Source organism: Callorhinus ursinus, unplaced genomic scaffold (assembly GCF_003265705.2).
Source record: "Callorhinus ursinus isolate GAN/ISIS: 27379988/994484 unplaced genomic scaffold, GSC_fseal_2.0 scaffold38, whole genome shotgun sequence".
Taxonomy (NCBI): domain Eukaryota; kingdom Metazoa; phylum Chordata; class Mammalia; order Carnivora; family Otariidae; genus Callorhinus; species Callorhinus ursinus.
The window spans coordinates 9,431,085-9,442,950 of NW_027397100.1; the positions used below are offsets into that span (position 1 = coordinate 9,431,085).

The following is an 11,866-nucleotide window of genomic DNA, read 5'->3' on the forward strand; positions in this document are numbered from 1 at the left end:
ACTCTGAGGGTTATTTCTAAGTTTTAAAAGTGATGTTTGCAAAGAGTTTATAAATGCACAGGGAAATGCTTTTGCCGCTCCGGTGAGTGGGAAAAGGCAGGACATAAAATCATATGCGCCACACAGTTTCGGCTATGGGAAATACACTTGGCTAGAGTCCTTTCTAGAAAATAGCCCATGCTCACTGGGTGGCCTGGCTTCACCTCTTCACACGTCCTGGGAAATCTAGTTTCTGTTCTCTGAGATCTGAGGTCTTGGTGCTCCTTGGTCTCCTCACTCTCACCGGGTGACTTTATATATATATTTTTTAAAGATTTTTATTTTATTATTTATTTTAGAGAGAGAGAATGAGAGATAGAGAGCATGAGAGGGAAGAGGGTCAGAGGGAGAAGCAGACTCCCCGCAGAGCAGGGAGCCCGATGCGGGACTCGATCCCGGGACTCCAGGATCATGACCTGAGCTGAAGGCAGTCGCTTAACCAACTGAGCCACCCAGGCGCCCCCCGGGTGACTTTATTCTCCACTGAAAAAGCAGAGGCCATCGTTGGCCGCCCCCTCCTCCTCCTGACAGAAGCCCCTGCGCCTCATCCAAGTCTTTCATCCTTCCTCCAGGACAATGGAGGTAAGGGCCCTGCTCCTTTCAAAAGCCAAGCCCCCATCCCTCGATCTGTCTGTCCCCCTTCTCTCCCCCTCTCTCTCCACACGACACTCCCCTCCCCAAATGCTCCATTTCTCTTCTTCCTACACTCCACCTCCATGCCCTGTTCACTCATCAGTCCACTCCCTTTGGCTTCTGTCCCCACCATCCTGGCTCTTGTCAAGGTCCCCAGCAGCCTCCAAGTGGTGCCATGCAGTGGGAGGTCTCCCTCCTCCTGTATCTGTTCTCCTGACCTCCCGACAACACATTGCTGTGTGTTCTCCCCTACCTCACTGGCTGCTCTCTCTCAGTCTTTTGTGGCTGGCTTTTTCTAGAATCAGAAATTCTTAACTTCCCGCTTGTGCGCCAGTTTTTCTTTTCTCTATAGATGCTCTCCCAGTGTGACCTCACCTGGTCCCACGGATTTAAATATGGTCTGAATGCTGATGACTCTTCATGACTCCAGACCAACTAGAGTGATCTGTTTAAAACACAAATTAAAAAAAAAAAAAAACACCCACAAATTAGATTATATCATGCCCCTGCTTAGAGGCTTCAGTGGCTTGTCACTGCATCAAGAATAAAGCCCCGGGTGCCTGGGTGGCTCAGTCGATTAAGCGTCTGCCTTTGGCTCAGGTCATGATCCCGGGTCCTGGGATCAAACCCCCCACCCCCGCATCGGGCTCCCTGCTTCTCCCTCTGCCCCTCCCCCCACTCGTTCTCTCAATCTTGCTCTCTCTCTCAAATAAATAACTAAAATCTTAAAAAAACAGAATAAAGCCCCTGCCCAAGGCATGCCTTGGCTCCACTCTAGCTTTAACTTGTCCTTTACTTTCCATCACTCATCTAGTCCCAGTCACACTGACCTTCTTACTTAGATATCTATCAAGTCTGTTTCTCCTCAGAGCCTTTGCCCTTGCTGTTTCATCTGCCTGGAATTCTCCTACTCTGGCTCTTTGCATAACTCCATTTATATGTATACATATTAAAAATATGTATACATATATTTAATTTTTATTTTAAGCAGGCTCCACACCCAACGTGGAGCTTGAACTCAGAGCCCTGAGATTAAGTGTTGCATGCTCTACTAACCGAGGTAACCAGGCATCTCTGAATAACTCAGTTTATTTATTTTATTTTTTTAGGACTGTTAAAAAAATAACTCAGTTTATTTATTTATTTATTTATTTATTTATTTTTAAAGATTTTATTTATTTATTTATCTGACAGAGAGAGACAGGGAGAGAGGGAACACAAGCAGGGGGAGTGGGAGAGGGAGAAGCAGGCTTCCTGCCGAGCAGGGAGCCCGTTGTGGGGCTCGATCCCAGGACCCTGGGATCATGACCTGAGCCGAAGGCAGATGCTTAACGACTGAGCCACCCAGGCATCCCTATTTATTTATTTTTAATAACTCATTTTAAATGTCACCTTCTCAGTGAGGCCTCCCTGACTATACTATTGAAAGCAGGTTCCCCTACTAATTCCTCTAATTCTCCCTCAGCCAATGGTTTGTTTCTTCCATGAAAAAAAAAACACCCTTTCATTTAAAAAAAAAAAATCACCTCCTCTTTGAAGCCTTCCAAGATTTAGTCTTCAGTTTTCATCATGTTGGTCAGTTTAGCGGCTTGGATGGGAGGAAATACACTTTTTTCCACTGGGTAACTGGCATCATTTCTTACAATCTGATATATAATTCTTATAATCATTTGATGCTTCATTCCTTCTTGAGTAGAGCTTTACGCTGCATACACTGTGTGCCTGAGCTGAACATTGCCCATTAGCGCAGCACAACAGACTCTGAAATTGGATGACCCTGGGTTCCAATCAGTCTCAGCTCTGCCACTTCCAAGCTGTGTGACCTTGGACAAGCATTCCAGTTATCCATTGCCGCGTAACAAACTACCCCAAAACTTAGTGGCTTAAAACAACAATATTTATTTTGCAGTTTGGGACAGCTCATTTCTGCTCTACTTGGCATCAGCTGGGACAGCGCCAAGGCTGGGGCCTGAATCATCTGTAGGTTCGCTCTCTCACATTTCTGGTGGTTAGCAGGGACCAGAGCTGCAGTTGTTGGCTGGAACACCTTCACTAACCTCTCCATGAGGCCTGGGCTTCCTCCGAACATAGTGGCTGGGTTCCAAGGGGAGTGGATTAAGAGAGAGAGAGAGAGTGTGAGCACACAAGAGAGCGTGAGCACACGAGAGAGTGCTGAAGAGCTTTTTATGAGCTAACCTTGGAAGTCACACATCACTTTTGCCACTCTCTATTGGCTCAGGCCGTCACAAAGCCCTACTCAGGTTCAAGGGGAGGGGATAGAGATCCCGTCGCTCAACTGGAAGAGTGTCAATGCCACACTGTAAAAAGAGCGATTGGGATGAGCTGTATATTGCTGTGCTTCTCCTTGGAAAATAGCCACAAGAAGCTCCTAACCTTCCTGAGATCCTCTGCTGAAGTGTGGAGCACAGAGCCTGGCATAGGTGAGTGCCCAAGGTTCAGGAAGCTGCAGTCTCCCTGTCTGCATGTAACCAGTTCTAAACTCCCAGCAAGTGTCATTCCTGAACTGAGCTTGAGTCCAAGAGCCCCTACCTAGGCCACCCCCAACCTCGGACCCCTCCCCACCAGGGCCTCGCTGCTCTCCAGGCTCTCCTGGGGCTATACTGTAGATTCATGGCTCCCCCAATCCAAAGACCCTCAGAGCAGGAAGAGCCCTCAGCCTCCCGCTGGGCCACGAGTGTTGGGACCTAGGCAGAATCTGTGTGGTAGAGCAGGAACTCGGGACTCGGGCCCAGGTCCAAGTGGGAAGATTCAAGCCACTCTAACCTCAGGACCACTAGTGTGGCCATGGGTATGTCAGGAGGAGCTGAGCTGGCCTGGACTAGCATGTCCCCTGCCTGGATTCACACCATCGAGCATCTCCAAGCCCACATTTTGCATGGAGGAGAAACCGAAACACAGAGAAGGTAAATCATTTCTTTCTTTTCGTTCTTTTTTTTTTTAAATTTTTTATTTATTTATTTATTTATTTATTTATTTATTTATTTATTTATTTATTTATGTGTTTGTGTGTGTGTGAGAGAGAGAGAGAGAGAGATCACAAGTAGGCAGAGGGAGAAGCAGACTCCCTGCCAAGCAAGAGCAAGGAGCCCGATGTGGGACTCGATCCCGGGACCCCAGGATCATGACCTGAGCTGAAGGCAGACAGTTAACTCACTGAGCCGCCCAGGCACCCAAGGTAAACCATTTCTGAGAACTCTGTAGCATCTCTGTGCCAAAAAAGGACCAGCCTACAAGAAATGGAGACATCAGAGCTGGAAGGACCCTGTCATCTGTTACATCAGACTAGACCAAGTGGGTACTCTGAGGCCCAGGAGGTAGGAAGGCCTGCTCTGGCCCTTGCCTCTGTGCTAGACAAGCCCACCTTGTTTGTGGTGAATCTACAGTGGCCCATCTCCCCTCTATACTGTATGCTCCACGGAGTCAGGAAGGCACCAATGACAAGTCCACTCATTGTCCTACCTGGTGCCTCTGGACTAGGTGAGTGGACAGTCAGTGGGAACAGGGGAGCTGGAGCCGTGCCAGGATGGGGTGAGAATGCCCCTAAAGAAGGCTTTGCTAAGTGGCCCTGCTTAGAGCAGGCCTTTGCTAAGAGCCCCACGGGGCTCTGTGGGGCCACCTGGAGGAAAAATCTGAGGGCAGAGGGGGCACTCACACACATGGACACACCTAGACCAGGATGAAGCCGTGTCTCAGGTGAGAAGGCACACCGCAGGATTCACTGATGTGAGGGAGGTGGGATAGACATGAAGAAGCAGACCTGGTGCCAACTGATTGTCAAGGGCAGGAGGAGGCGAAGGAACAGGATTGGGGGGAGTGGGCAGGATGGGGGTAGGGGAGAGGAGGAAGGAGAAAACGGTCAGGTGGAGGAAAAGGAGGGGGGGCAGGAACCCGGGAAAAGAAGAGTCTGCAGAGGGGTAAACATAACCCTGCCCCCTTCCTCAGGTGGCAAGGGAGTGCCACTCTAAGGATGGGTGCCCACCCGTGGGACAGCCAAAGGACCTAAAACTGGCTCTGCCAGGCGGTGGCTCTGTGAGGGGGAGGGGGAATAGCAACAAGGAGCGGGGGAGGGGACGGAGGCGGGGAAGGTGTGACAGCCTCGGGAAAATCCACTACAGAGCCAGAAGCACATTCCTGGAAGGAAAAAACGGAAACCACCAGAGCCAGGGCTCCGGGTTACCTGGGGTTGCCCTGGGGAGGCAACGTGTGGGGATCAGGACAATTGTCTTTAGTCTGTGCCAGCCCCCACCGCCACCGGGGTCAGAATATACTCCCAAAGCATCGCCGGTCTGACACCTCATAATGGGCCGCCTCCATTTTAACTATGCAGAGCCTGAAACCGGGTTGGGGTTGGAGGGAGTATGCCTGAGATCCCAGCGGGTCAAGATGTGTAGAGCTGGGCGTGCACCTAGGGCTCCACGGTCCCTACGCCTGAGAGAGGGGGCCGAGGTAGAAGAATCAGAGAGCACGCCCTGGAGGTGTGAGGTTTGGGTTCCATCCCCGCTCCGCCATTGGCTTTGGGCTAATCGCGTACCTTCCCTGGGCTTCAGTTTACGCATCTGTACTATGGGATAATTGGCCTTGCTTGGCAAGGTTAAGGGGGGCGGAGTCCGCGCACGCTCCGCACAGCCGCGAGGGGCGAGGCACCGGCCGTGTATATGGATGCTGGCTCCTGCCATCTGAGGTCGGCTCGGCCTCTGCCGGGGAGTCCCCTCGCTCGCCGCTCCCGCGGCCCCTGCCCGGACGCTGGGCGCAGGGGAGCATCGGCCGGGTGCGTTCCGCAGGCGGGCAGGGGAGGGGGCGGCGGCGGAGCGGAGGAGGAGAGAGCCCGGGCCGAGGCAGCCCGGGCCTGCCTGACCCTCGAGGGGGTCGCTGTTGCCTCGCAGATCCCTCCCTCGCTCGCAGCCTGTGTCCCTCCCTGCCGCTCCCGCCGCGTCCGCCTTTTGTTCGCGGAGCCGCGCGCCCCCGAGCCGAGGCGGCGGGGCGGGGAGCTGGCGGGGCTGCGCGGGGGGCGGGCCGCGCCGGGCGGAGCCGGGGCCCGGGCCGCAGTCGGACTCGGAGCCCGAGGGAGCGATCGGCGTGCAGGCAGCCGAGGCCCCGGCGCACTCCGGGGGCGCGGCGAGGCCGAGGGGGCGGGCGCCGGGCGGAGCCGGAGCCGCAGCCGGGGCGCCTGGAGGCGATCGGGCCGCTCTCTCCGAGCTCAGGGCAGCGGAGAGCCTGTCCGGCGGGGGTCCGGGCCAGAGCGCAGTCCCGCGGCTGAAGTGGGCCAAGAGGAGCCGCGGCCGGAGCGGCCGGAGCGGCGCCGGGACCCTCCCCAGGGGCGCGGAGGCCGGGCGGGCCCGGGCCATGCGCGCCGCTCGCTGAGGCCGAGAGAGGCCGCGATGGAGGTGCCGGCGGGGGAGTCCCCGGTCCGGGGCTGCGGTCCCCCGCCCGTGCCCGCCCCGGAGAGGAAGAAGAGCCACCGCGCGCCGTCGCCGGCCCGGCCCAAGGACGTGGCCGGCTGGTCTCTGGCCAAGGGCCGCCGCGGCCCAGGCCCGGGCGCCGCAGCCGCCTGCAGCGCCGCGTCCTCTGCGCGGCCGGACAAGAAGGGGCGCGCGGTGGCGCCCGGGGCGCGGAGCGCGGGGACGCGAGTGGCCGGGGTCCGCACCGGGGTTCGCGCCAAGGGCCGCCCGCGCCCCGGTACCGGGCCGCGCCCGCCGCCCCCGCCGCCCAGCCTCACCGACAGCAGCTCGGAGGTGTCGGACTGTGCGTCGGAGGAGGCGCGCTTGCTGGGCCTGGAGCTGGCGCTGAGCAGCGACGCCGAGTCGGCGGCCGGGGGCCCGGCGGGGGCCCGCACGGGGCAGCAGCCCCAGCCCGCGCCGCCCGCACAGCAGCCCCCGAGGCCGCCCGCCTCCCCGGATGAGCCGTCGGTGGCCGCGTCGTCGGTGGGCAGCAGCCGCCTGCCGCTCAGTGCGTCCCTCGCCTTCTCCGACCTCACCGAGGACATGCTGGACTGCGGGCCCGGCGGCTTCGTGCGAGAGCTGGAGGAGCTGCGCTCGGAGAACGACTATCTCAAGGTGGGGGCGCCGATGGGGGAAAGGGAGGCGGCGGGAGGCGCGGGTTGTGGCGGCCCTAGGCGCCTGAGGCACCAGCCGCCCGCCGGCTCAATGAAGGAGCTGGGAGAGGGGGCCCAAGTCCTCGGGGACCACCCTGAGGTCGGCCGAGGGCTCCCACACATCCTGCCTCCCTTTTTATTTGGGAAGCCGTCTCCCTGAGGAGGAACCCAGTTGAGACTGGCCAAAGGGCGCTGATTTTGGAGGAAGGGAGTCTTGAGAAAACTGCTTTGGGACATGCCCAGATGCATTACTTGGGATGGGGTGGGGGTAGTCAGTGAGGGGCCGGACCCCTGTCCTTCAGCTTCTTAGAAGCCCCACCCCCAGGCCAGAGGCCAGGCCTTTGGTGGCTCTTTTTTCGGGGGACAGGTATTGGGGTGCACTTGTGCCAGGGAAACCTGTGGCTGTCCCCCTGCCGGGGAGAGGCCAGAACACCATCCTGAGTCTTCACCCAGGGCTTTCCTTGGTGCAGGCCTGTCTCCGCCTGCCTTTCAGGGCGGGTCCTGTTTGAAAGCATGACATCTGGGAACATCCCCTTGGCCAGAGTCCGACTTCCGCCCAGTCTAACGGTCCCACAGCCTGGGAGGATGATGTCGTGGGAGAACTGGTTCAGAGGCAGCTTCCTAAATCCCAGGATGTTGTCTTCTGCTCTCTTCTGCCCTGTACACACAGCAGGCCCACTGGCCCCTCATGGCTGGTGCCCTTGTCCTTCCCGTGTTCCCACGGAGAGGAGGGAAGCTGTCCGTCTGAAAGGGGCATTCCGTCTGGGCATCTTGGGGACCTGAGAGCTTCCCCAGAGAGCAGACCTATCTTGCCTTCACCCTTTTGGAGGCCATGAGCACCTACTGGGGACTGGCCAGTCTCTGCCTGCCCACTGCCTGGTACCCAGAGCTCTATAGACAGCCTCAGTGCTCATGTGCTGGCCTTGACTGGGGAGACAGAAAGCTTCGTGGGCTCTACCACGACTGGCTGGTCATGGTTCGGGAAGATGCCGAAATGCTACCTGCTACTCTTGTCAGTTGATGGCCTGGCACAGCACCCCAGCGTACCCTGGCTGAGAGCCACAGAATTAATATCACTCTGCTGATTGATGTCTGCCTGACGACACTTAGCTTTGCACTCTGGCTCTTCTGGTCAAGTAGGTTTCTCTCTCATGAGACTTTTGGGGTCTTGCTCAACTATGTCTCTCCCTCCCGATTTTCCCCCAGGATCTCCTCTCCAGCATGTGCTCAGGAAATGCTTGTAGAACAAAAGACAGAGTCTGTCTGAATCGGCATAATCCACCCCTTCAGCCTCTAATCTTTCCCCAAGCCAGGTCTCAGCTTCCTCATCTGTTAAATGGGAGGGCAAGTCTTCCCAAAGGCCCCATTCACTGTTGACAATTGAAGGCCCAGTCAGCTCTCAGTCTTCAGAAGCCCATGGTGAGGAGGGGACCCGTGGAGGGTGGGTAGGAGGACAGAGACGAACCAGAAAGAAGCCTGGCCCTGCCCTCTTGGTGCTCTGCCTGCTTCTGGCCCTGCCTGCCTGAGCTGCTCTGAACGCAGACCTCCTGGCCCACCCTGTTCATCCTGGTGAGCGAGATGGGCCGTGGAGCTTTGCTTCAAGGTCTCCTCATGCACCAACCCTCGTGGGCTCTTGTCTGTTCCACGGAGTCATCAGGCAGAGCTCTGGAGTTGGCCTGGGCCAGCTGGGACTGTTCAGATGGACAGTAGTTCCAGAAGGCTGGGGGTTGAGCCCAAGGTCTCCAGGGGCCAAGGCCTGGCTGGGCACCTCCTGCTGCCTGGGCTGGGGCTGAACCACATTTCCACTTTCATTCGGCCCTTCAGGCTTCATGGGCAGGCCTCAGGCCACGAGTGAATCTGGGGTCTGGCTTCCTGGCTGTGTGGCCTTGGGCAAGTGACTTACTGTCTCCAGACCTCAGTTTCTTCACTGTAAAAAGGTACATCACGCTTCTTCCAACCTTAAGGGTTGAAGGAGATGGTGTGTGTAAACACTAGAGTGCCCGGCGTGGACTGAGCCTCAGATGAGGCCGGTTGTGATCACGGCGGCGCCCCAGTGGTGTGGGACGCATTTCCACAGGCACCCAGCATGTTCTCTGTGGGTTCTGTGGGCGGCAGAATATACCTCCTCCCCACCTGAAGCGGGCCTGACTCTTTCTTCTGGCCTCTCATTCATTCTTTCACCATTTATTTAGTGCCTGCTGTGTACCAGGCTCTAGTGCAGATCCGAGATACAGCCTTGGACAAGGATGACGTGTCTGTGTTCACAGAGCTGTGAGTCTAGTGGGGGAGACGGGGCTTTAACAATAGCAGTTCAGTAACTCACAGTACAGATCAGGATGAGGGTGAAGGGGTAATGTGTGCCAGGAGTGCATGAAAGTGGGGCTGGGGACGTTCAGGGAGGCCACGGCCTGGAGGATGACATGCAGCCAGCTGAATAGGACCTGGAGTAAGAACATTCCAGGCTGAGGGAAGTGGGAAAAAGCGTGTTGATTTCGAGGGACAGCATAGAGACTGGAGAGAGGAAGGAGGTTGGGTGGAGAGGCGAGCTGGGCCAGGCTGTGCGGTTCTCGCTGTGTGTACTTGGGTGGGTCCCTGAACTTGTCTAGAGCTTTGTTTGACCTAGCCACCAACCTCACAGAGGCGAGGTGAGGATCTAGAGACTGGGGTTGTGGACCGTAAGGACAGAAGCTGTCACAGGAGGTGTTTTGTTCATTCTACAGATGGGTAAACTGTGGCCAGAGAGAGGAAGGGACTTGCTCTGGGTCCCTGAGCCGGTTCTCCAGACAGCCAGGGCTTGGAGTAAGACTGTATTACACTCTTGATGTGTTTTCTGCCCCTCTGGGCCTCTTTGCTTCCCAGATGCAGAAACTGAGTTACCAGGAGAAGGACTCCAGCTCCCCAGCGTGTCCCCTGTAGGTTTTGTGCTACCTGGGTTGAGTCTCAAGTCTGGTGGGGCCCTGCTTGGGTTCACCTCCTGGAGGTGGGGGCCCTGGAACTGTCAGCTGGGGAAGGAAGGCCTCACGGGTGGTGGCAGATCTCCTGTTGCATGAGGCCTGCCCAGGGGCCCAAGTGGGGAAAGAGCCTATGGGGCAGCTGCCTCCCAATCAGAGATAGGAGCTGCTACAGAGAAGGGAGTGAGCTCGCTGTCACTTGAGTTGTTCAAACAAAGGCTGGATGACCTTGCATGTTTGGACGAAGATGTGGGGTTTGTGGAAAGCAGCCTGTAAACTGTACAAAATGTTGGTGGTTGTGATTAGAAGGAAGATTCAGGGAGAGATTTATGTGGTGGCTACAGTTGAGCTGCCTGACCTCAGGATCCCTTCTGGCCAGGGAAGTCTGGAGATGATGAACTTTTGAGGTTCCAGGATTCTAAGATGCAGCTTTAGCTGCAGAGCAGACACATCGACTGCATTTGACCTTCAAAGCCCTGGTGGTCTGAGCTCTTCCAGCTCCCCATCACTGCTAACCGTTACCCATGTGCCATGTGGTGAGGACATGCAGGGAACCCACCCCAGCGTAGATGGAAGAATCTGAGAGTTGGGGCCCAAAGACCTGGCTTTGAGACCTGACTCTGCCATTTACTGTGTGGCCATGGGCAAGTCACTTGGCCTCTCTGAGCTCCTTTTCTTCATCTATATAATGAAGATGATGGAACCTACCTGGGCAGCTTCATAAGATTGTTTTCAGGAATCAGGGAGGTATGAATAGACGAGAAAAGATTTTACAAGCAGTGAAATCCCACATCTCTTGGGGAATTGTTGTCATTATTAGCCAATGAGCAGATAGGATTTCTGTGTCTTCATCCTTGGGGCAGCTGGGAGAAGCCAGGAAGGTGGATCCCAACGGCTTTAGGATGGTAATAAATCAGGAGCTGCTTCAAGGGAGGACAGGAAGCTGTGATCACATTCCATGCTGTGTGGGCACCTTGAAGCAAGGCCACTCCCCGCCCCCACCCCCACCCCCCCGACCCACTTGGAGGTTCTAGGTGTGAGTGTTTGAAGTACAGATGTCAGCCCAGGAGTGCCCAGAGGAAGTATCTACTCCACCCCCCGGTTCTCACTTACAGTTGGGTAAATGGAGGCCCCGGGTCACAGCCAGGATTCCAAACCTCTGTGTCCTGGTCTTTCTGCAACATGACTGGAGCAGTGAGCTTCGGGTTGCTAACAGTGCGTCTAGTCTGGGACACAGGTTACTGAAAGGAATCCTGTTGTGTGCCAGGCTCTAGGCTAAGACTTGTCAGGAACAAGTGAGGGGAGCGGATGCTGGGGCTGGAGTCTGGAGCCTGCAGGCAGGGGGAGAGGGGCATGCATGTGCATGCATGGAGGTGAGTGTGTACCTCGTGCTGGAGCAGCACGTGATTGGGATGGGAGGAATCTGAGATCCTGGAGGAAAGGATGGGGGTTTGGATCCAGCCTTAAAGGTTAGTTAATGGTTAGGCTGGAGCCCAAGGTGCTGGAATGTGAGAGCCAGCTTGGGGACCCCCAGACCACTGATCCCTGGACTTCTGCGGCTCTGGCCTCATGGATGCTGTCTCCTGTGGCTCACTCCCAGTGCCTTAGACTCTGGGTTAAGTAAGCCCTTATCCTCACAGCAACCCCGTGTTGGGGGTTCTGACGTCAGATCCGTTTGACAGATGAGGAAACCAAGAGGCTATGTAACTTGCTTATGATTGCACAGCTGACGTACTTGGGAACCTCCCTGGAAAACCCTAAGGAGCTCCCCTTGCCCCCTGGCTCTCCCACCCTCTCCTATGCAGGAGGTAGCCAGGGCCTCTGACTTTCACACAGCAGAGTTCTTGCCTGGATTTGCCAGTTACACGCTGTGTGATGTTGGGTGAGAGGCTCCGCCTTTCTGAGCCTTGTTTCTTCTTCTGTAAAGTGGGGGATAAGCACGCCTGCCTCAGGGTTGTACCCCTTCCGCTGGCATGCGTGGTAAATGTGAGTGCTTGTCCCTGTGGTCTCTTTCCCTCACGTGCTTCTCCAGGCATTCATTCACTCAACCCATAGTCATTCATTCATTCATTCATTCAACCCATATTTTCTTTTCTTTTTTTCTTTTTCTTTTCTTTCTTTCTTTCTTTCT

General features: G+C 56.0%; 1 protein-coding gene across 5 annotated transcripts in view; it reads left to right on the forward strand.

Annotated features, from left to right (window-relative positions):
* Window positions 1–5,752: 5,752 nt before the first annotated feature.
* MTCL2 (microtubule crosslinking factor 2) overlaps window positions 5,753–11,866 on the forward strand; it is a 68,626-nt gene continuing 62,512 nt past the window's right edge. For all 5 annotated transcript variants that reach the window (XR_012374709.1, XM_073880464.1, XM_073880466.1 and 2 more), the window contains exon 1: window positions 5,753–6,746. Coding sequence is in view for 4 of the 5 variants with exons in the window: in XM_073880464.1 (XP_073736565.1) it covers window positions 6,072–6,746 (675 nt within the window). In the remaining variant the exon portion in view is untranslated. The remainder of the gene's footprint in view (window positions 6,747–11,866) is intronic.